The sequence below is a fragment of the Mycena indigotica genome (assembly GCF_014461135.1).
Source record: "Mycena indigotica strain 171206Taipei chromosome Unknown Mind.scaff0009, whole genome shotgun sequence".
Taxonomy (NCBI): Eukaryota; Fungi; Basidiomycota; class Agaricomycetes; order Agaricales; family Mycenaceae; genus Mycena; species Mycena indigotica.
The window spans coordinates 1127640-1150955 of NW_023503008.1; the positions used below are offsets into that span (position 1 = coordinate 1127640).

Genomic DNA, 23316 nt, shown 5'->3' on the forward strand with positions numbered 1-23316 from the left:
CTATTGGCGCCCATGTAACACGTAAAAAAACGCGTAAAAACGCGCTCATTCTCGGTTTCGACGCGCTCTCGTACTGAAGGTGCCATCACTCGCTTGTTGGCCAATCATTCTGGCTGCGTGGAATGACCTAGGACTACCTCACTACGGGCTCGGATATTGTCCGAGACCAGGGATTTATCACCTTGTTTTGCGTCGGACCGCCGTCGGTCAGATGTGAAAGGGCCGGTGCCGGATATTCCTCGTAGGCATCTGGACTGATGAGCGTGGCAAATGGCGAATCGTGTGCAATAAGTAAGCTTCCATTGCAAAACAAATATCTACGGTTGAGGAGACATTATTAGAACTAACCTGATCCTAATCCTCGTCAGTAATACCAAGACAATTAGCAAGATAACACGAACCAGCGGAATAGACCTTGCCCGCGAACATAAGGGCTTGGAATTTATCGTACAACGCCAACACTCCCGCACTCGCCACGCCACGAAGAATGTTCGCTCCGGCACCTTTGAATAGAGATTTGGCGCCTTCTTTACCCATAATCTGAGTCCGAATTAGCTTCGGACGACGGAACCGTGTGGTGCTTGTACCTGCTTTGCGGCATCAAAGGTTGATTTGTAATGTATTCTGTGAAAGCGCGATTAATTAGGGTCGCCACACGGGGAACTCCCTCACCCACTACCACTTGTCATCATCATTCTTCTCCTACAAAATCGTGGTTAAATATGGGATTTTGGGGGCAACAATAACCAGAAAATACCGAATCGTGTCCATGGGATACGCCTACAGTAAATTAGACCATGCCCTCAACCATATAGCAAGCACTTACCGCAATACCAGCCGCAGTCGTTACACACCATCCCAGAGCAAACGACGCGAGGAACGAGCCCTCCAAAGGACCGACGAGCACGGTGGGCTTCTGCAAGAAACCTCGTAAACAATCATCACTCACACAAGTCAAATGACTGACCAACGTATCGTAGACACCAAAGTAGAACCCCCGGTAGATCATAATGCCCACTATGCTGGGGCCAAACCCACGGTATAGACCACGCACGCCATCAGTTGCAAGGGTTTGTTTGTACACATCAATAAGGCCAGTGAATTGACGCTGTCCACCAGGTTTAGTGGATTTTGCGTCGCTCGACAAGCGAGTACGAGCGTAGTCGAGAGAATACACAAACAGGCTACTGGAAGCACCTGCGCCTGCACCAGAAGCAATATTACCAGCAAACCAGGTCTATATCACCGTGAGCAGAAGTGTGATAATACTTGGTGGCGTACCCAGTACCCGTCTGATTTTCTAAAACCAAACAGCGCTTTAAAGTAATCCTCTGAATTGAGGTGAGGAAATAGCAACCACTAAATGCAATGCCGCACTGAAAGCGAAATTCAAGGCTTGTGCTGATGACCGTTAGTCAAATCGGATGCTCCGCTTTATATGCACAAACTTGGAAAGTACCGAATGACATTGGTCCCTGTCGTGAGATTAAGATAGCGAAAAGTTATATAATGAAAGATAACTTGCCGTTCCCTCGCCAAAGCGCGACAAGTCCCTCATCCTTGTAGGTGCGTACGAATGCATCTGTGACCCCTGCAAGTGGGTTCAGACTTGTGTAAAGTGCTGTGATTCTGAGAACATACCTCGGTAAGGAGTCGAAAGACGGCCTTGCTTGATCTAACAAGAGTCTCAAGGCGAAGCACTCAGCACTCATCAACCGCCAGCAAACCATTTCATCTTGATTTTGCACCATCAGCTTGATGCGCTCAATGGGAGCAGCGCCAGTCTTAGAGATAGCCTAGGCACGAGGTCATTAGGAGGGCCAGAACATTGGGGAGATCTGGCTGCACCGCAGCAACGCCACCGAGAAGGAAGTCCGCTATGAGATTGTTGAGATCGTTGAGGTATATGGAGGCAGAGGAAGGAGCCAACTCGCAAAATCCTTGGTGGTCTTGACTTTTGGGACATCTGCCATGGTTGGAGAGATCGTTTGACCAGAACATTTGGTATGCTGAGGTTTTTAAACTGCTCGAGTCAAGCATCGGACCGACTCGGAGCCAGTTAGTAGCGACATAGAATTTCCTTTGATATCGGCGAGGGTCGGAGGTACCATACGAGGAACAGCGAAGATATTTTTATACACTCATTCGATTAGAGTGTATTGGCAAGAGCGTTTGGTTGGCGTTTGGGATAAGCCGTCCAAACAATGTCACATCATGTCACATGAAATTTAGCACTCATGCTACGCGCCGACTTCCCAAGCAAGTGCTCCTCCTCCCTCTCTTGTTCTTCCTTCCATTAACCACACAACAGCATGTAGACTCGCTTCCGCATCTTCCTCCTCAACTTCCTTCCACACATCGGCTGCAGGTAGATAGCGCAGTCTCCTTGATATCAGCGCGAGTCGGAGGCACGACGTCGATTCAGGTCAGAAAGACACATGATCACAAATATATTCTTTCAAAGTCGGCCGTACTTCAGAGTCGTAGGAAGTGCTCAAGGGGCCAATGTGACAAAAGGTTGCGACATTTCTTTCAGAGAGTTATAGTCCTGCCTGTCCGCGGCATGATAAAATTGACCCCAATAAGATGAGGATTTGAGCGCCGTCCATAAATCCAACAGGCGTTGGGTTTCCCGTGAGCGCTCCAGACTGGGCTCAACCTTGCGGACGTCGAAACCCGAGAAAGATAACGGAAACAACAAAGTTTGCACCATTAAGATCAACGCAAACAGATCATCGCCTTTGGTGGGATCATAGAGAGTTGGACTGTTTATCGACAAGATCCGTGGGGGGTATGCCAACGCTGAGCCCTCGTATAGAATTTGCTTCTTGTCGGCATCTACAGCGCAGCCGAAGTCGATAATCATGGGCTGATAGTGACCCTGTTGCTTGACGAGAACCACATTAGACCGTCGGAGGTCTCGGTGAATAATGTTGCAATCGTGAATGTACTTGAGGCCGTCAACAACACCTTGAACAATGTTTCGCATTGTTAGTGGCAATTCTTTATCGCCAATGGGGCGCCCATGGGGAAACATGAACAAAACAGGTGACTCATCCTTGAGATATTGCACAACATTGACGAATCGGTCGAGACAACAGACTCTTTTCGTCATCTCGACTTCGTTCAAGAAACTCTGCTGCTGACTCGTGTGGGAAGGTCGTGCTGATGTTTTCATGACGACTTTTGTTGCACGGGGGAAGAGTTTTGTGACGCGTGGGTGGAGGGAAGCTGGAATGTCACGCAGCTGGACTGTCGCAATGAAGTTGCCCATGGTGGAAGCAAAGATTTCAGTTGAGCGGACGACTATGGCGGACGTAAAGGTGCTACTCCAAACGCTCATCCAAAAAAAAAAAAAAAAAAAAAAAAAAAAAAAAGATTTCAGTTGAGCTGTATGGTGGATATTGGATGTCCAATTTTCGTTGCACAGACTTGTCGATGGCATACATCAACGCATGAAGTAGGTTGTCCGTTCGGAGCACTCGAACATCGTAATTCCCTTGCGCAAAAGTCATTTCGAAGACAAATGAGGTGGTGAGGTTTGATAGGACTCCATGCAACTGCGTGTGCGCCGGTACTTTTGCTTTGACGGCAAGCAAGTAATCCACCATCTGGCCCTTGTGGCTAGATATAATCTCCGTGTCGAGGGATTTCCATTCAACGATGGTGAGGATATGGAAAAGGGTAATCGCCAAGTCGCCCTTCCAGGAGATCGTCGAGTCGACCGGAAGCTTCTGAAAAGAATGCGTGTCATGAACGAACGTCCCTTCTGGAGTGAGTGCCTCAAGGATCTTGTTGAGAGATAAGTACATTGAAACCTCGTCTGGCCACGACTGTCCGAGGACGGTGTCGAGCAGTTGCTTAGCAGTTGCGAGATCTTCGGCTTTGTTCGAAGGAGGTGAAAAGTTCAAGCTGCCGGACTGAACTCGGTTGTCACGGCTGAGGTCGTCCCACAGTCTGGCACGAGTCCTTGACCCTAGAGGGGTGATAAATGGCCGAAAAAAAGCAGACATCAACGTACCACTCTCCTCCATTGCAATTGTAGACCGGGATTTCATTGGGCCATCCTGTAGCATGCTGATATGATCCCGACTTTCAATCAAAAGCTCATTGACGTTGTTCTGGAGCATCTCGACTTTTGTTTGGGCTTTCGTCAGCTCAAGGCTTTTCTCCATACTCTCGATAGTCGCCTGTTCGAACTTCCTTTGAGCTTCTTTGTTGGAGGCTTGTAGTTGGGTGTAAGCAGTAATTAGAGGTTGGACGATCTTCAGCTTGGATGATTATTCAGCTGTGAATGACAACATACGCCGTCGATTATGCTAGACATAATTTCAGCGAGAACATCATCCCCTGTAGAATCAACGGTTAGGATAAGTATTCCAGAATCGGTACAGAAGGCACTTGAAAATTTGAATGAGGAGCTCATCGGCAAGCGTTAGACCGGATGCTTCGCTATAGTGCTTTATATTAGCTCTAAACTTTACAACTGCTGGCGTTTCGGGCATTTGCGCATGAGGAGAAGATGATCACATGTCACATCACACACTCATGTTACGCCGTGCCCATTGGCAAAGCAAGTAGCTCTTCGTCGTGTTTTCCATTTCATTGACGATGCAGTAGCGTGTAGACTGGCCTATAACTCCTCTTTAAACTTGTTCCATACATCGGCTGCTCTGTTGAAAGTCTCTGAGACTCGTCTTCGATCCCGAGCCCTCAAAAAAGCCAACCTAGAAAAACGCGCGCAACGGACGCAGTTTGAAGAGGAGAATAAAGCCAGTGTTATTCTAGGCACTAGACGCGGCGGGGAAAAGATATGGACTGAGTCTTTACTTGCGAAAGTCCTACTTGACGACTCTCTTTTCTCTCAGCCCTTCACGGCTCCATCCATGGTTGAGGAATATCAGGGCGTCGTGATACCAAAGTATCGATCGTTTGGTGTTCACCGCGACGAGAAGAAGATATTGTTTGACCACTTGGTCACCTTGACTAATACTTCGGTGCCAAAACAGGCGGCGGAGAGCAAGGCCGCCGCTGAAAATTTTGCGCGTGCTATCGACCTTCGGAATGCGGACGCTGCTGGGATTTCATACGAGAACAGGCGGCGGATTATCAAGGCCTTCTCCACACCAGAGAACCCTTTCGATCCGGGACGGACTGAGGTGCAAGGTGTGTAAATCTGTTCGCTTCTTACTCGTTGTGTTAAGGCCACTTTCCAGCTGCCATCCTGACCTACAGGATAAGAAAATTATATGAACATTTGAAGCGGTGTAAACACGACTTGCAGAACAAGCTATCCCTGCGGAAACTGGTGCATCGGAGGGCGAAGGTGTTGCGCTATTTGAAACGCACGCAACGGCCTCGTTATGATACTTTGTTGAACGACCTTGGTCTCGAGCCTGAGTCGGTGGAGGGCGAGCTAATTGTGAACTAGGTAGATACCAAAGTAACTGCGTGATGCATAGATAACAACGTCAACTTCAAGTTGGGCTTCATGTCGCGCGACAAACCCAAGCATTCTTGCACTTTCTCGCTGTCTTCTAGCCGCTGCAGAGACAGGTCTTATAGAAGACAATGTGCAAGACTCGATTGTATTAATACAGCAAGTCATGGCCGGGCATGGCTATATCGACGTCGAAGTTGTCCCCTTGCGGCTTGGCGAATTCCTATTGTTCGTCTTCAAGAATTTAATAAAGATTGAGTATGTCTGCCACCATTCTTCCAAGGCTCTCCCTCAGTCACAGACACATGCAAGTGATCAGACAACACGACAATGCGGTGGGATTGTGTCGCGAGATAATGTTTGCATACACCCATCAACTACAGGATAGAACAACGGACAATAACGAAACACTGAACAAGGGTTAGTTTTTGACTTGAAGGAGTCTTTCGCGCACCTTGGGCCCTTCAATTTAGCTTCCATCACCCACTCCGTTTCCCACGTCTCGTGGTGTCCATTGTCGTGAACAGGTTTGCCATATCTGCAAGGGAGTCATAATCCTCCTTACATGCTGCCGCGTAGAAGTTGCCCCAAGTTGGTGATGATTTTATATCCCCCCACAGTTGGAAGAGCCGATGTGTTTCGGAGGAAAACTTGGATTTGTCGCGATTGGGATTCACGCGTCCGACGTTAAAGCCAACGAAAGCAAGCGGGAATAACAAGGTTTGGACAAAGAGGATGAATGCAAAGAGATCGTCAGAGAACAGGGGATCATAGAGCTCGTCCTCGTTCATCAGCAGAAGACGCGGGGGTACAGCCAGCGCCGAACCTTCGTATGGGATCTCCTTCGACCAAGAATCGGTCGCGCATCCGAAGTCAATGATGACCGGTTGGGGTTTGTCGCCGCGCTGAATTAGAACCACGTTGGATCGGCGAAGGTCACGGTGGATTACGTCGCATTTGTGTATGTGCTTGAGACCAGCAAGAACGCCTGTGACGGCGTTCTTCAGTGTAGAAGATGCCTCGTTATCATTGATCGAACGCCCAAAAGGCACCATGACCAGGGTGGGGAAGTTATCGGGGAGATATTCGACAATGTGGATTGATTTGCTTTGACGGACTTTTTTCAGCATCTCCAGCTCATTCCAATAAACGCGCGCCCAGTTGTTCGGGCTAACATCATCTGCCTTCGGAGATAACACTTTGATCACCACTCGCGATGCTTCAGGGAAGACTTGGGGGTGTTGGCGATTCGAAAGCGGGGCATGGGCGACAAAGTGTTCTGGAGTAGACGCGAATATTTCCGCATTGTCCTTATACGATTCAGGGAGGGTGAATTCGATTGTTTTTCGTTCAGACTGGTTGAGCGCATACGCCACCGCAGATACCAAATCATTCGTCGTCGAGATCTGGACGGTATAGGTCCCATCCGAGCGAAAATTGACTTCAAAGACGGCGGACTCGATGAAATTGGAAAGTATGCCATGAAACTTTGATTGTGCCGGTAGCCTTTCTCGAATTGCGAGCAGGTAGTCGATCATCTGGCCACGTTCGCCTCCCGTCGTGATGGACACACTCGGATGCTTCCACTCGATGACAAACATGATATTGAAAAGGGCGTTAGGAATGCGCGGACTCCAGGCAATCGTCGTGTCTACACTGTGATCCATGTGGGTATCGATAGTATAGGAGCCATCAGGGCATAGCTTCCGAACGAGCTCGTTGAGATCCTTGTACATGTCTTTTTCGACCTTCCAGGTGTCCTTTTTGTCCCGAGTCAGCGTCTTAAACATTTCTGTTGCAGCGGCGAGATTATTGACGTCTTCCTCAGTCGGCGAAAACTTCAAGGATATTTCGCGGACCTGATTTTGTGATTTGAGCTCGTCCCATAGCTGGGTGCGTGTTCTGGAACCTGTACACACTTAAGCCAAAGAAGATACAGGAACAATAAATAATAATATACCATGATGGCCAAGGGTTTTGCCGTACTTGAACTCGGTTTTACTATTTTCGAGAAAGAAAATGTGGTCGCGAGCTTGATCCAGTTGCCTTTGGAGAATATTCCGTTCTGTTTCGGATATAGCCAACTTTTTCGTCAGCTCGAGGATATTCTCGAAGCGTTGGTTGTATTTTTCTTCCTCGTGCTGCAGTCGCGTCTCGCTTTTTTCTAATTGCCTCTCGCTTTTTTCTAATTGCCCCCTGCTGAATGCTGTGTCCTTCTTGAGCTCCTCCACTCGATCTTGGAGTCCTTGTTTGGCCTCGCTAAGGTTCCCATAAGCAGTTTTGATTGGGCGAACAATCTTCAAAGTATAAGTATGATTCGTCAACTGCGGAAGACGACCAACATCTGCGATTAAGTTGTATAGGTCTGAGGCACGATGTCCATCGTCTTCTTCTGTAGGGAAATCGTCGAGTCTGATATTTCAGAGCAATCACAAGTAGACGAACCGGGCGTCGACGTCTTTGCCAGCTTTGTAAACGCTTGGATAAGGGAAGGGCCATAAAGTGGGCCAAAAAACTGATTATATTCTTCGATTAAAGTCGCAAAGTTCACTTCCATAGGTTCGGACATTTGCGCGAAATACACGTCGAGTTGGCGAGATTCATAAGACGGATGTCACATCACGCGCGCGATGTTACGCGCCGAGTTGGTACTTTAAATTTGCCCTCATCAACTTCATTTCACGCATTGTTGAAGGTTTCTGAGAGTCGTCTTCGATCCCGATCCCTCAAAGAAGCAAGACTCATGCAACGGACATTCACAAACAGAACGAAGTTCGGAGTTTGTGCTTATGGGTGACCGAAAGTGGGACTGAGTGCTTATCTAAAAGCACACTCGTCAGCAGCTCTGGACCGGTCTTTGATAATCAATCATCACAATCACAGGCTATCACTTCCGGCATGCTGCGGCATCGTGTCCCCGTTGGTGATACCCAGCGTGTGGCAACCACGGTACTCGGCAGTTGCATGCGGCAGACCGGTCAAGAGGAGTTGGAGAAAGCACTGGCAGTCAAAGGTAGTGTACTTTTATTGTAGAACATCATGACGTTCTGTTTGTACTCCGCCGCGCGTCGGCCTTATTTCATAGTTCAGAGAGGAGAGAAACCAGTTACTTATTTTAGGCATGCAACCGCGTGATACATTTTACTAGATAACAATATCAACTTGTTGCCAATGTTGGCCTCTACTTTCTTACTTCCGACCATCATGGCTCCGATCGTATACTATGGCGCAGTCGTCAACCCCGTCGATCTGAGGACTGCCCAGACACTTTCTCGCTGTCTCCTAGCCGTTGCAGAGACGGGTCTTATTGATTGGATAGAAGACGATGTGCAAGACTCAATGGTGCAGCAAGTCATGGCCAAGCATGGCTATATCGACATCGAAGTTGTCCCCTTGCGGCTTGGCGAATTCCTAGTTCCGGGTTTCATCGATACACACACGGTTGGTTTCAACTTGCCTATGCTCCTTCGTGTCTCATCTCCATAGCATGCACCGCAAGTACCAAACATGGGGAGGGTAAGCAAGCCGCCTCGTCGTACCGAACGCTTCCTCACTCACGTCAGTGGTCAGCAGTATGAACTCCTCGACTGGCTAGAGAAGATAACGTTTCCTATGGAGTCCAAGTTCGGCGATCCGGAGTTCGCTCGTCGAACCTACTCTTCTGTCGTACGACGCATTATAGATTCAGGAGTGTGTTGTTTGCCATCATCATTCCAGAACTGCCTAAACTGAGCCCACAGACCACGACATGCTGCTATTTTGGCACGATCCACCTTGAAGGCACCAAGGTGCTTGCCAACATTGTCCATTCTCTGGGTGCGACGCGATACACAGCATTATTTGTGGGTTTAATGTCTTTCTGTAGGACAACGAGCATTTGTGGGGGTACGACAACAACAAATGCTGCTGGTCCTCTTCAATCTTGTTTATAGAAATGCAACATGGACAGTAACTCCCCCGATCACTATATAGAACCGACCGTTGAGGCCTCTATTTCTGCAACCAAGTCTCTCGTCGCTCATATCGAACGGTTGCCGACTTTTGGGACCGAGAGACTTGTCCACCCTATCTTAACTCCCCGCTTCGCCATTACATGTTCCAGCCCTCTGCTGAAAGAACTTGGAAAATTGGCCTCCGCCGACTCTTCCTTGCGTATTCAGACGCATGTGTCCGAAAACCCAAGCGAGGTCACGTTCACTCGTTCTCTGTTCCCGCAAAACGCGTCATATACGGACATATACGCGTCGCATGGGCTTTTAAGATCCAATACTATCCTGGCCCATGCAATCCACCTAACTGAAGACGAAATCAGTCTTGTTGAATCTTCTGGCGCTGGAATTTCCCATTGTCCGACAAGTAACTTCCATCTTAAGAGTGGCGTTGCGCCAATTGGGAGGTATTTAGATCATGGAATCAAGGTACGTCGCGGTCGTCAGTGACTGGTATTGACGAGACTCACTTAGTTTACCAGGTGGGACTAGGGACAGATGTGTCTGGTGGCTATTCTCCATCCATCATAAATGCAATTCAGAATGCGAGCATCGCTTCTAAGGTTATTGCTATGGAACACAGAGACGAAGAGCAGCACTCTGGATCCCTTAAGGGTTTCCAGAATAAACAGCTTTCGATGGAGACTCTACTCTATCTTGCTACACTTGGAGGAGCTGCCGTTTGTGATCTGGACAAGTCCATCGGGTCCTTTACTCCTGGTAAAAGCTTCGATGCTTTACTTGTCAGCGTTACAGGTGATTCCAGAAACCCTGCCATTTGGGGAGGGTCAGGTGGAGTCAGAGATTGCTTGGAGCAGTTCTTCTGGTGCGGAGACGACAGGAATATACAGAGAGTATTTGTACAGGGTAGACTGATTGGAGGGACCGCCTTCCATTCGTAAATTTAGACTGACATGAAAAGGAAAGGAACAAGCAACTTAGCTCAACTTAGCAAGTCATGATAAAGTGTGCCGGACAGTGATGGCAGAATCGGCACGTGCACCCACACACTTGTCGCGCTGCTTTAGTCTCTCACTCTCGAGTTGGGTGTTTCGACACACGAGAAAGTTTTGTTATGGCGTCCGACGACGAGTTTTCCGACTTGACCGACCTTGATGAACTAGAAGATGAATACAACGAGCCTGCCAAGAAGTCTGCGAAACGGAAGGGCAAGTCGAAGGCTACAGAAGGGGACTATCGCATCCGCCATTCTCTGAAAACGCCACGAGCAACGACATACTCGACAGAGAGTCTTTTCAGTGAGTGATGCTAGAATGCCATTTGCTTCCCAGTTTGACCACCAGCAGAGCAGATAGATAACGGGGACATCGACCTCGACCCTGACTACCAGCGTGAAGTGGTTTGGTCTGAAACTAAGCAGATCAAGATAATTGACTCGATCTTTCGCAACTACTACGTGCCTCCCGTTATATTTGGTGGGGTTATATTCTCTCTGACAGCCATCCTACTTACGTGTGTTCAGCGGTGAGCGCGATTGAGGATGGGACAGAAACAAGGACATGCATCGATGGGAAACAGCGTTTAGTGAGCTTTTATTTGGATTGGTATGCCCTGCTCATGAAGTAACGAAGACATCCATACATCGTTTCATGCAAGGGCTGGTAAGTCAGCCTCTATCTTCTGTGTGCCCGCGAACTGAACTGTCACTAGATTCCTCGTAAGCCCGTTATACCATCTCATTACAACGCTTTCCTTACTTGGTATTCAGACCGGGACTCCCACACAAATGAGAAATATTGGTATACAGACAATCCCGAAAACCAAACGCGCAGTAAAAAAATGCTGCCCGAGAAGTACAAGCGGCTATTCGACAACAAGGCGGTTGTTTGCGTCGAATACTCGGATTTGAAGGAGGAGGACGAGCGCGAAATTTTCACCGTGTGTAACCCCACTATAACGTCTGCATGTCAATCAAACATCCTTTCTAGCGCGTTCAACTTGGTGTCGCCCTCACACCCGCTGAGAAACTCAAAGTGGTCTCCACTCCTCGCGCCAACTTTGTTCGTGAGATCCAGGAAGCATACCTCAACAACGACGAGTCCCCTCTTAGCGGTGGCCAGCTTGCATGGAACCGTTCTCGTGGATCTGATTTTCGCTGTTTGGCGCAAATGCTCCAATCCATCGACGGCAACTTCAAGCAGTCCAGTTTCTCAACCCTCGAGAAATGGATTTCGGAACCTACCCCGCTGGAAAAAAGTTTCACAACAGCCATTGAGAACACGTTTGCTGTATACGAGGCTGTCAGCGTTCAGGAAGATGTTTTGCAGAAGATTGCCCCCATTGAGTTCATTGCTGTTGGCCTGCTGCTCTACAAATTCCGTGGCAGCTTAACAGTCTCTGGTTTGGCAAAGGCGATCAAGTCCATGCGGCAGGAGTTGCGGAAAATTACTAACGACATTCGTAACAACAGCCGACTGCAAAAAGCCATCCTGACATTCATCGAGAAATATAAAGTCCCACCATTGTCACTAGGAGAAAGTTGCGCGGGCGATGCGGTGAAACAAACGCGGTCAAAACCAGGCGCTAGCAAAACTGCAGCGAAGAAACTAGCCGGAACAAAGCGCAAGGCAGACGATAATGAAGAGGACTCAGACGATGACTACGTCCCAGCCCAAAAGGCGAAAGCGACTAAGCCAAAGCCTACACCTTCACCACGCAAGCGTCCAAATGTAACAACTACAACCGCTGCCCCGATTCTTCCATCAGCGGTTCCTCCACCTTCTCCCCCAGCCACTGCCAGTCCACCTGCAGATGATGACATATTCCGGATGGCCAAAGAGCGCATCGACGCAGCACGGGCAGCTGCAAAGCAACCCACGGCCCCACATCCAACATCCCTTGGTCTGAGTCCCATCGTTCCACCACGTATTCCGTCGCAACACGGAGCAGAAGGTCTCGCAGCAGCACTGGAGGCAAACTTGATGAATAATGCTGCAAGTAATTGGAATCCAAATGGGACGTATGTTAAGACGGAACTGGGTGCTCCGCCTCTATCGAGTGGGAGCAATGGAAGCTATTCCAGACAGGATCCCAATGCGTGGTATCCAAAACCTGGCTATGGCACTCATGACCGAGAGCGAAACCTTTCGCGTGATCGAAGAGACGATTACGATAGAAACAATGGTGGCAGGCACAGTAGTCGTGACTATAGTGGACGGCGATACTGAGTGATCTGCACTTTGGCTTCTATTGCATGTTCTTGACTTTCCAGTGTACCATTTCTTATATACGAAACTCTCCCAAATGACTGGAGATTGGTGAAAAGATCTATTGTGGTTCCAAGTTGTTGAAAGCATCATAGTCTCCAAATTCCCATTTGAAGCAGTCCTGTTGAAACATTCAAAATACTTGAGGATCAGGCGAATGCAAGCACCTACCACACAGTCATCTTCCGTTCGTGCAAGGGGGACCTTACGCCCCTCCTCCCACTCGACCCCTTCAGCTTCAACAACGTCGTGAATAACGCTCTTAATGACATGCTTTCTCACATCGACCTTCCACTTGAGTTTATTGACTGTGTCGAACACGATAGATTTGCCAAGGTGACATCGAGTTTCCAGCGCGTATCCACCTTGTGCGCAGAGAGACCCGATTCCAGTGCATGCGCCTTGAGGAATAGGATCGGCTGTATGATAGACATGCGTAATGGCTGGGAAGAATCGGCTGAGGGGTCCATCGCCAATGGGAAGAGGTAAATGCAGTCTCTTAGCCGCAAGACGCTCGCCAGGAGATTCTAGAAATTGTTGGAAACAATTTCCGGACAACAAGGAGCTTACCGAAGGCGACTGCAGGCAAACCAAATGTGGATCCGAGAAGAGCTGCCAATGCACCGCCTGATAGAGATGTTATAAGTGAAGAGATTGGGAAGCCAAGCTAACGTACCTAGACTGTGGCCCACTAGCCAAACATTCGCAGTGGGATGTATTAAGAAGATATCGTTAACAAGTTTCTGGGTCCATGAAAACGACGACGGTATCATGAAGACAGCCGACTTACAACCCCAACATTATAGAACAAGCTATCTTCAATGAGGGCCTTGGACAGACTTGTTTGGTTAGTATCACGAAGAGATCCCTGAAAACTATTCACCAGGTATTATCGCAACGCCATGACGGACGGTAGCAGTCGCACACTAACAACTGTTGGTGAACTGCGCATCGCAAATAGGCCAACTGGATGTTCCTTGACGGAATACCCACGAAAAATCGACACGAGCGCAGCAACAAGAAAATAATCTGAAAATATGAGTAGTTCGCAATGAAGCCTTTCTTCACCACTGACAGATTGTCGTTGAATTTGTCTTGCTTGGACGTTGGTCCTTGCAGAGTCGTACCCTTTATCGAAAGAACAACTGTGCTGTTATCGGAGCTCATGAAGACGTGACCTCTGAATTCTTCTCCCTCTTCCCAGCCGACAGGAAAACTCTGTAGATGTCGCGTTAGCCTCGACATTTGCTTAACCTGGTTATCATCACCGTGTTCCATACAGCATCAAGCGGATACCAGTTACTGCGGTCTGGCATCGCATATGCATTACCTGACATTCGCGCCAGTTGAGAAAGAACGGATGGATCTTCCAAATCAGGGCCGTCCACGGTATGAGGCACCCACTCCAGAGGTTCGCATTCTTCTAGCTGTAGAGATCGTTGACGAGCGTGGTGAAATGCATCTTGGGAAACGGGACGATATACAGTAGTTGGGCGGGTGCCTATGGCTTCGACACCGGAAGTGCTGCAGAGTAGCAGTGCAATGAGAGTAAGAGGCAACATGCCGGGCCGGATTCTGCACCTGTGACATGATCCGGGGGCCGCTGTGACTGCACGTGCCATCTCAACTTGCGACAACCACGATGGCCTCATCCACGCGTCGGACAGCGGCAACGCGTCCCAAACGACGTGTAGAAGACGAACTTGTGGATGGCATCGCTTCTCTCTCCCTCTCCGACAAGGCAGAACAAAGACTCGCCTCAATGCGAGCCGTGAATAGTGCTTCACAAGAGCTCTCCACGATCGTTCAGTCAGGCTGGCGGAAGTCGGGCGACCCCAAGTCCACATTTGCCACGAAATCCAATGCTGCAGCCACCAAAGCCGCTAAACACCTTGCTATTCTTCGGGATGTGTCGCCGGACGATGTTGACATCGAGAGAGCAGCGGGAAGTGTGTTAGGGAAATTAGTTGCGCTCGAGATGGTGTGTGGTTTTGCATGCGAACTTTGGTAAATCTCACCACTCTTAGATGGACTCCGCGCTTAGTGCGTTGAAAGAGATGCATCCACGCCTATGTGCCATCCTCAAGGTCAACACACAGACGAGAAAGTCGACAGAATATCTCTATCTTCTCTCTCTACCTTGCACAGAATCCGAGTCGTCTCCCGTCATCATGAACCTCGTCACCACATTTCTACTACACTCACTACTCACTCTCTCCTCGCTGCCACTGGTCAAAAAAGCATTGCCCGCTTTTACCACCGCTCTTACGAAGGATTCTACTATTCTATCGTGGTCACCAGCTCTTTCGTCATCACATTCAGATTCTCTTTTAACTCGGGCATACAGCGGTATAATGAAACTAGCCGGAAGTCTCCAGTCGTATCCTCGCGAAACTTTTCTTTTGCGAGACTATGCTTTGCGCTGTCTTGCACGAACGTCGCCCGGGAAGATCGAATCTGGGCTGTTTTGGGAACAATGTGTGAAAGCGGCTGGCGCTTACATTAAGGCTCTGGGTTCGGCACCCGACGAGGCACAGACGATTTTATTGTCGTTCACGAACATTGTAACTCTGGCCCAGTCCCGAGACGACGCAGAAAGCTTCTTGACAGGAAAAGGGTTCATCTCGTTCTGCGAATACTGGATGAGTCTGGCTACTCGGGTACGTCCTTGGCTTATGGCTCCCATCTTGATCTATTGACAAAATTTACTTCAGCTGGGAGATATTCCAATACTCAATCGCGTCGCTTTGCTCATTGGCAACCAACCTGGAACATCTAAAAGCGCCACGCAGTCCACATCGCCGAGCTCTTCTTCAGACGATATACTTTTGCGTGGCACCCAGTTATATACTGTGCTGTCCCAAACAACTGCATTGCTAGATTCGGCGTCCGAGCCTGGTATGTTTGACCTACTACACTGGAGCTTGTTTTAATACTATTCTAGATCAACTGCGTTCCAACTTGCAACGAACGATTGAAATGCTCAATAGTGACGGTCTTCACATGATGCTCTTACCAACTGAGCCAGCCCACGAAATATCGCGTATCTCCGGCAAAGTTCAAAGAGCAATCGAACGCTTACGGCGAAGTGCTGTCAAATTCGTTGATAAAAACCCTATGCTAGAAGTGCAAGACATTTTGGACACTGTTACAACTATCTTAGAGGCAGCCTTAAACAGCGTACGTCTTTTGCACGCCTAATTGTAAATAACTCAAGGCGCCGCCCAGGAAACTCCACCGATTGACCTCCTCCTCACACCTGCACTCGACACATTGTTTGCATTAGCGAAATTAAAGCTTAACATTCGAGATCCATTATCTTACGAAACTTCCTATTCGTTTCTCCAACGTGCTGCAGCCCTTCTCGAGACCAATGACCCAGAGACGCTTGCAAAGGCGAACTACATTCGCTGCATATCAGGAGCATTTCACAACATTGCCGGAACCCTCTACCAAGCAGAAAAGTATGCGGGGGCATCCCGTTTTCTGCACGACGGTTGTCGATTGGGTGAACAAGCATTTGATATGTACTCTCGAACTCGTGGAACCGAAAGTACGAAAATGTCGGAAGGATGGCTGCAGCTGGAGGAACAGCTATGGAGGCGCTACGAGCTTTTGGCTGTTTGTTGCTCTAAGATCGGTGACCGGAAGGTCAGGCGCGCTTCTTTGTGATCAACGCATTCTGACGATATGCTAGCTTGCATTGAAGAGTTTCATCAAGGCCGCTTCTTGCTATCCTTACCGTCGATATGAATTTGGCAAAATTGCAGACAGCTGTGCTGGGATTGATGTGTTCAAAACGATCGCCGGTGGAATGCAACTAAGCAACATTGTAGACCGCATCACCCATCTCGGCGTTTTCGATCTATTTCTCCCTGCCTCCGATATCTCTTTGCGCTCTGTTCAACCTCTTACAATGGCCGGCGCGTTATTGGAGCGACAAATGCAGAGTCTCGAGGGAAGTAAATGGAAGGAGAATGGTCGGACTGCATTACGCATACTATTCGGTGACTTGCTGGCCACATATGGAGACATCAATATGCCAGTCCGGAGAGCGCGCGTGTTGGTCTCCATTCTTGAGTTTATGTACCACGTTGGATCCGAGCACGTGATCGAGTGGGGCTCACCGTCAGAAATTGGCGATCAAGTCGAAAGGATTCTCACCCAGAACGTGAGCTTTCTCTCCCTTGGATGGCTTTCATTATTGATCTGAACTCAGGACTTTGGTCAAGACTCGGGTCTCGCTGGGTTTGCTCCTCAATGGCGGGCTGTGACCCATCTATGGCTTGCCCTTCACGCCCATCGTAGTGGTGATTGCGAACAAACGAGGCGTGTTGCCCACCATGTTGAGATGGCCTGCTCAGTATTTGAGCCTATGGCCGGTATAGCTGCGCCAGTGCGACCAAGTCCCAGTGTAACCAAGAAGATTAGCGTGAAAAAGCCACCCGCAACCCAGAAGAAGAAGGTCGTACCCCCCCGACGAATACCAGCTACGAAAAAAACACCCGCCTCCATAAACCCCAAGACACCTCAACCTCGCCCTCGTCAAACTGTGGAAGCTCAACCAGCGACATCGGCGGAACCATCGAATACGGCGTCAATAATTGAAGACTTTGATAAACTAGTAGATCTGCTAGGTAACTTGGATTTATTCAAGGAGTCGTAATGATTTCAACAACCACAGAGCTTGTCGCATGTATTCTTGGTCTATTGACGCAGGATTTACTCAAGGTTCGATTGTTGGAAATAACGAGACGCTTGTGTGAAAAGTATCCAACGTCTTCAACCGATGGTATGTTGCTACTTGGTCTCTTGTTCGTCTATTTTTACCTCTGAACCAGGCTACCTAACTGCATCCGCCGAACTGGCTTTGGAGTACATGAAACTCGGAAAATCTAAGCGGGCATACACGATATTGACACGTTCGCTGGATATAATGAAAAGTGGCAAACATTCCGATGGCGCTGGTACTATGTTCTATTTGAGACACGCAGAATGTATGGCGCTGTCGGAAGACCTTATGAGAAGGTAAGTCTTGTGCTTTTTGTTGACTACCATATTGATGGTCTACAGCTCAGAGCTATACCGCGAGGCTTTGACCCGAGCCCAACTTGTCAGTGAGGAGACAAAGGGCATGATGACAGCTGAGCGCGTCCGCTTCAGGGTCGGCAATCTAGAGCGAGCAGCCGTTGCATGTCACGTATTTGCATTAATGCAACACTGCAGGGTACGTAAACCTCAAGTCGATGAACATGAAATACTGACCACGACGACAGGAAGATACTGCTGCTTCCTTGGAATCGATATTGCAGTCATTGAGACTTTGGAACCGCGCTCTAGACGCATTGACACGTCTACGGCCTCAACCGTCAAAGCCCATCGACGAGGACGATAATCCTTTCAGCTCTTCCCCCAAAACGGATGCCGCATCAACGGAACAGCCAATGCCGTCCAAGACTTTTCCACGCCGAAATGCGATGAGTTCGATGGAGTGGCGCGTTTGTGATGGCCTTTTGGCAACCTTATTCGCTCTGTGCGAGGCATATTTTACGCGTGGCTCAGCGCGAGAAGCAGAATACTTTGCTCAGCAAGCATTCGACTTGGCACAATCCATCAACACACCGGCACTTGCAGCACGTGCATTGGCCAAGAAGGGAGAGCTTCAGCTTCACCAAAGGCAGTTACAGGAAGCTCATTTAACCCTCCTCCAAGCCAACGATCTATTGGAAAACCTATCCGGAAGGGACATTGCGGATATCCGGCGCTTACGTGGTGACTACAGTCATCTGAGCTCTCAAGACAAAGACGCTCGTCAACTCTATGAGGAGGCAACTTCGATATTAGAAGGATTGGACAAGAATTTTGGGGTCTTAGATGAAATTTTATCGTGGGTGACAATATCTTATAATCCAAAGTCAACTAACTAGCTCTTAGGACTCGACGAACCTCTGAGTTGACGAATGTCGAAATTCTTCACCCTGACGTGCTTGCAACAGTTCTTCGGCAACATAGTATGTCGAATGGGTCAAATGACTGATGTCTATTTACCCTTTGGTACAGTTTGGCTGCTGCGAAATGTTGGGGAGGATAGAACACGATTATTGCAGCGATTCCTCACCCTTCCGGCTGGTCCACGCAGCAAGGTTTGTGGGATCATTTTCTTCGTTCCAATAGTTTCAATTTTTATAGGCTCAAGAAAATGCTTTAATGGCCAAATTGACGCTTCACGAAGTTTACGAACGATTTGCTACAGATATGTTCTTGAGCTCAATGGCGGAGTCCAGTGCGTAACTTCATCCATTCATTCTTGAGTTGATTGTTTCGACAGCTATTGCATTGCCAATGGGCATGTCGAGTGAAAAGGCCCTGACGATAGCACCTTCAACCCACGACGTATTGCGCACTCTCGAAAATGCAGAACATCTCTTCTGGCTGGAGGTGTCTCTTTTCTCTCGGAAGGGCGATGTTTCCCGAGTTCGTGATGCTGTGGTTTCTTTGGCATTGATTCGAGCCCTTCAAACATCACTTGGGAAGTCCGGAAGGCAGGATGCTGTTCTTGTGGCCGGCCTTTTGGATGTTTCGAGTGCCATAACCCTCAGTCGCGAGATGCTCGAGGCGGTACACCATAAATTCCCTGCGATAGCCACAGACGATCTCGAGTGGCCATTGACTTCGAGAAATGGTAGTCCGGTGCTTCGAGGCAAACAGAAGCGTCTGGTCCCACAAAGTCAAGGTTTCGATTCGGACTTGGATGTGTCGGATGACGAGGACGACGAGCAACAGGCTCTTCGAGACTATTGGGAACACATCAGGAGCAAATATCAAAGCCAGGCTCCAGATATCTCGACAATCTCCGCATCTCAAATGGCCAATGTTCCCCAAAATTGGACCATCCTTCATATGGGAGTGACGGACGATAAAAGCACTCTGTTCGTCACAAGACAATATGGCGGGGATGTCAGCACAAACCCGCTTGTGTTCTGCATTCCGCTTAAAGGAAGGCGGGAGGAAGACGAAACCGACAGCTTGACGTTTGACGCCGCGTTGCGCGAGTTCGACGAGATCATACGGCTAAGCGACGAAGGCACCAGACGGGCAATCCATGTCAAGAACGAACCGGAAGCTCGAGCACAATGGTGGAAAGAACGCACAGCATTAGATCAGCGCTTACGTGAGCTACTGGAAAATATCGAGTACTGCTGGTTGGGGGCTTTCAAGGTGAAGCATACTCGAAATGCAACATTCTCTATTTACTTACTCCCCTCCCCCATCAGACGATACTTTCTCCAAGAGCCAATCTCTCTGCTTCAGCAATCTCGGATCTTCGCGTTCAGTTTGACAAAGTTTTCCATCGCGGCCTGCGCTTTCAGGACAAGAACTTCAAAACTAAACCCGCTCTTGCACATCGCCGTATGCCTTCTGAAACCCAGATTCCAAGTAGGGTCACCCTGGACGACGTCCTTCTAGAATGTTTTTCGACACTGTCACCCCAATGTCGCGATGAAGAGCTGGAGGATCTTGTCTTCTTTGTGCTCGACCTTTATCAATTCCATGGCGTCCCTGTTGCTATCGCGGAGGTCGATATCGACCAGGTCGTCGTCGATCTTCGCGGTGTGCTGGAGGGACATCATGCACGGTTGGCAGGAAGGAGAAGAGGCGAACCTCCAGTTACCAAAGTGGAGGAGGATGAGCATATGTTTTTGATTCTTGACAAGAACATTCAAGGGCTGCCTTGGGAAAGCATTCCAACTCTCCGTGGCCAAAGCATCAGTCGAATTCCAAGCGTCGACTTTCTTCTTGATCGTCTCGAGCTCGCGGGCTGGGGCTCGAAAGAGCCAGCCAAGATTGACCGCGCTCGTGTCGACCCACGCAATGGGTACTGCCTGCTCAATCCCAGTGGTGATCTTGTTCGAACGGAGGGCCGGTTCAAAGACTGGCTAAAGGGCATGGAAAAGGCTGGTTGGCAGAGCTTGGTGGGCCAAGCACCGAGTGAGCAGCAATTCTTGGATGCGTTGAGGAAGAAAGATCTGGTCGTATATTTCGGTCATGGCGGGGCTGAGCAGTATGCGCGCTCACACAAGATCAGACAACTTCCTCGTTGTGCTGCCACGATGCTCTGGGGGTGTTCATCGGGTATTCTGAGGGAGATGGGCGACTTTGATCGTGTGGGGACACCGCACAACTACATGCTTGCTGGCTGCCCGACTTTAGTGGCGAATATGTGGGATGTAACCGACCGCGACATTGATGTCTTTTCGCAGTCAGTTTTCGACAAACTGCATCTCGACGCGGAGAGTGCACGTGACTGGACAGGCAACGGTCAAACCTCCCTGGTCGCTGCAGTGGCTCAGTCACGATCGTCATGTAAGCTCAAGTACTTGACTGGTGCCGCGCCAGTCGTATATGGCATTCCGTTTTACCTATAAAAGGAATCATCTGTAATAACATATCTACACATTTATTCATCGCTTTCGGACTATATAGCGCTCTACAATAACGAATAACGATAGTGAGGACATGCGTGAACGAGGGTCATTAGATGGCGTGAATGCGATGCTGAGATTAGTCCGCAGGAAAAAAAAATGGTAATCATGTACGTGTCCGTGGAGAGAGTTTACTGCCAGATAGGTCTTGGACATCAAAAAATATGGCAATGCCAAACGAGACACACAACAAGCAGGCAGCGGCAGTTGAGACGTTGTAGGCGTTGCACCTTTACCACGTCAGAAAGAAAGTTCCACAGTACAAGCAAGACAACTCACCAGCCATCGAAGCCCCCACTTGGACAACGCTTGCCAATCAGTATGAATATAAATACCGCACCCCATAGGATGAGCCCGAAAGTATCAACGGCTGTGATCTTCTTGAGCCATGACCGAGCCGCCTTCCAAGCCTCCTCCATCGCGAGTCCAGCGAAAACACTCCGTCGCTTGGCCCGTTTCCGTTTCCTCCGCGCCGACGCCGGATCAAACGAACCAGGAACTGACCCTCCGTCGTCATCCAACTCGTCGTCAGTATCATCATCGTCTTCTGGCCGACCGCCGAATGCGTTGGGATCGACAATAAGATTGACCTGAACATCACCGCCACCAGGCATGGGCATACCCTTTTTGCCCCTTTTGGCTTTCTTGGCCTTCTTCTTGCTACCAGGCAGGCCAGAAACAGGCAATACCATCATACCATTGGCCATGGGATTTCCACCAGGGCCAGTGGTTTTCTTCCGTCGTCCAGAACAACAACATGGGCGAAATAGGAACAGATAGAGCAGAAGAACGACCGTGAGTGATGAGAACACATAGAGGACGTATGCAGCGACGGAACCCGAGGGTGGGGGCTTGTCCTCTGCCTTCGGCTTGATTGCCTGCCAGAAATCAGCAGATAATCGAATCAAACAAGTAAAATGACTGACCAACGCGGCATATATGCCTGGGATTGCTGCAGTAAGTGATAGGACAATTTGAAGCATACGCAAAGCAAGTCGTTTCCTGGGGCCTTTGGTGACCAATCGACCTTTAGAATCAACCGTTCCAACGAGGGGCTTCCCATCCTCGTCCACAAATTCGCCGTTGTTCTCCGTTGGCCCTTTAGGCTTGGCATTAGGACCAAACTCGCGTTCCAGCATGCGGATACGCTCCTCTTTGAGAGAAGAGTCAATCATCGGCCCATAATCCGGCGGTTCACTGCTCCAGGGGAGTAGATCACGAGTAGACTCATGGCCAAGGGAAGATGCAGGGTGGTTGTAGGGATCATAGAAATCGGAGGATGAATGCGGGAGGGTGTCAGGACGGAACATTGCGCCGTTGTCAAATGGTGCCCTCCTGGGACTCCAAGATGACGGTGGGAGAGAGGTATAAATGTCGGGAGGGGAGGTGGCGGCTGGTTTCGAATTGTACCAGTTTCGCGACCATGCTGGGAACTGGGCAATATCGATCTCTGGATCGCTTGAGCGAGGGTTCTGCCGCGATGCTGAGTTGGAATTATGCATGTAGACATTATTGCGACTGTTGCCGGAGCGTGGGGAAGTAGGCTGTGAGTGTCGAGAGGAATGTGAGTGAGCAGATGGCGGTGGGAGTGAAAATGGTCTTCTCGAGGTATTTCGACCACGACCCGGGGAAGAGTGGGTATTTGAGGATAAGGTATCCATTCGGGACATGGTGGACGGTGGACGGTTAGCGAAGGGTCGTTGAGCCGGAGGGGAAGGAGGGTAGAACATTTCTCGACTTGTGCTTTGGTAGGCATTGTTCTGGTGTGCTCGAAGGGTCATGGCATAGTCTGCAAGGTCCAATGCCTCAACGGACACCTCGGAGGCCTCCCTTCGTCGTGGCGCAGTTGGATAACTATGGTCATAGTTGTAGTTTGGCTGATATTCTTGTTCGTAACCCTGATTAAGGAATCGGGAATGCGGATTGTAAGTGTTGTGAGTCGATGGCTGTGGGTCGTATGGCTCGGGAGACCAAGGCCGGCGAAATTGCGATTGGGGAGGGGGTGTATCGAGGTTGGGATCAGAGTACATGAGCGTAAAATCGTAATTGTAGGTGGCGACCAGCCCGTCACCGGAGCAGCGGACACTGCAGACCAGTGAGAGCGACTGGCAATAAGCAGTGGGGGCGGAGCAAGAGGCGGGGGTCACACCGTAACGTCACACGTTCTTCAACGCGTC

The 23316-nt window shown here is 49.3% G+C and overlaps 8 protein-coding genes across 8 annotated transcripts; 3 read left to right on the plus strand and 5 right to left on the minus strand.

Annotated features, from left to right (window-relative positions):
- Nucleotides 1-343: 343 nt before the first annotated feature.
- On the minus strand, nt 344-1973 carry MIND_01018300 (Mitochondrial carrier protein; the record flags this gene model as incomplete). The annotated part of the gene is made up of 15 exons (XM_037366775.1): nt 344-354; nt 402-540; nt 588-624; nt 673-702; nt 758-780; nt 827-916; nt 968-1237; nt 1282-1331; nt 1378-1401; nt 1449-1475; nt 1522-1591; nt 1642-1675; nt 1717-1796; nt 1849-1877; nt 1931-1973. The coding sequence occupies 15 exons, from the start codon at nt 1971-1973 to the stop codon at nt 344-346; spliced, it is 957 nt and encodes a 318-aa protein (XP_037216169.1).
- Nucleotides 1974-2494: 521 nt separating this feature from the next.
- Nucleotides 2495-4426, minus strand: MIND_01018400 (putative serine/threonine protein kinase; the record flags this gene model as incomplete). The annotated part of the gene is made up of 5 exons (XM_037366776.1): nt 2495-3326; nt 3433-3976; nt 4022-4271; nt 4307-4350; nt 4402-4426. The coding sequence occupies 5 exons, from the start codon at nt 4424-4426 to the stop codon at nt 2495-2497; spliced, it is 1695 nt and encodes a 564-aa protein (XP_037216170.1).
- Nucleotides 4427-4548: 122 nt separating this feature from the next.
- On the plus strand, nt 4549-5431 carry MIND_01018500 (uncharacterized protein; the record flags this gene model as incomplete). Its single annotated transcript, XM_037366777.1, has 3 exons — nt 4549-4573; nt 4621-5166; nt 5217-5431. The coding sequence occupies 3 exons, from the start codon at nt 4549-4551 to the stop codon at nt 5429-5431; spliced, it is 786 nt and encodes a 261-aa protein (XP_037216171.1).
- Nucleotides 5432-5919: 488 nt separating this feature from the next.
- On the minus strand, nt 5920-8048 carry MIND_01018600 (Serine/threonine protein kinase; the record flags this gene model as incomplete). Its single annotated transcript, XM_037366778.1, has 4 exons — nt 7886-8048; nt 7783-7832; nt 7401-7737; nt 5920-7349 (listed from the first exon to the last, which is right to left on the minus strand). Exons 1-4 carry the CDS (start codon nt 8007-8009, stop codon nt 5920-5922), a joined length of 1941 nt encoding a protein of 646 aa, XP_037216172.1. The 5' UTR covers nt 8010-8048.
- A 584-nt stretch (nt 8049-8632) lies between these two features.
- On the plus strand, nt 8633-12617 carry MIND_01018700 (uncharacterized protein; the record flags this gene model as incomplete). The annotated part of the gene is made up of 13 exons (XM_037366779.1): nt 8633-8881; nt 8927-9130; nt 9181-9256; nt 9306-9325; nt 9373-9858; nt 9912-10185; nt 10458-10688; nt 10737-10865; nt 10913-10974; nt 11022-11051; nt 11101-11107; nt 11159-11328; nt 11379-12617. The coding sequence occupies exons 1-13, from the start codon at nt 8645-8647 to the stop codon at nt 12615-12617; spliced, it is 3165 nt and encodes a 1054-aa protein (XP_037216173.1). The 5' UTR covers nt 8633-8644.
- A 100-nt stretch (nt 12618-12717) lies between these two features.
- MIND_01018800 (uncharacterized protein) lies at nt 12718-14278 on the minus strand (the record flags this gene model as incomplete). Its single annotated transcript, XM_037366780.1, has 7 exons — nt 12718-12777; nt 12828-13183; nt 13227-13283; nt 13333-13399; nt 13447-13495; nt 13540-13874; nt 13925-14278. The coding sequence occupies 7 exons, from the start codon at nt 14276-14278 to the stop codon at nt 12718-12720; spliced, it is 1278 nt and encodes a 425-aa protein (XP_037216174.1).
- Nucleotides 14279-14280: 2 nt separating this feature from the next.
- MIND_01018900 (Cysteine peptidase C50) lies at nt 14281-21082 on the plus strand (the record flags this gene model as incomplete). Its single annotated transcript, XM_037366781.1, has 16 exons — nt 14281-14637; nt 14684-15316; nt 15371-15554; nt 15601-15836; nt 15885-16307; nt 16354-16827; nt 16876-17293; nt 17341-17448; nt 17498-17684; nt 17730-17883; nt 17933-18543; nt 18591-18667; nt 18717-18799; nt 18846-18939; nt 18985-19874; nt 19931-21082. Exons 1-16 carry the CDS (start codon nt 14299-14301, stop codon nt 21080-21082), a joined length of 6063 nt encoding a protein of 2020 aa, XP_037216175.1. The 5' UTR covers nt 14281-14298.
- A 163-nt stretch (nt 21083-21245) lies between these two features.
- On the minus strand, nt 21246-23280 carry MIND_01019000 (uncharacterized protein; the record flags this gene model as incomplete). Its single annotated transcript, XM_037366782.1, has 3 exons — nt 22066-23280; nt 21419-22017; nt 21246-21369 (listed from the first exon to the last, which is right to left on the minus strand). The coding sequence occupies exons 1-3, from the start codon at nt 23167-23169 to the stop codon at nt 21246-21248; spliced, it is 1827 nt and encodes a 608-aa protein (XP_037216176.1). The 5' UTR covers nt 23170-23280.
- Nucleotides 23281-23316: the final 36 nt, after the last annotated feature.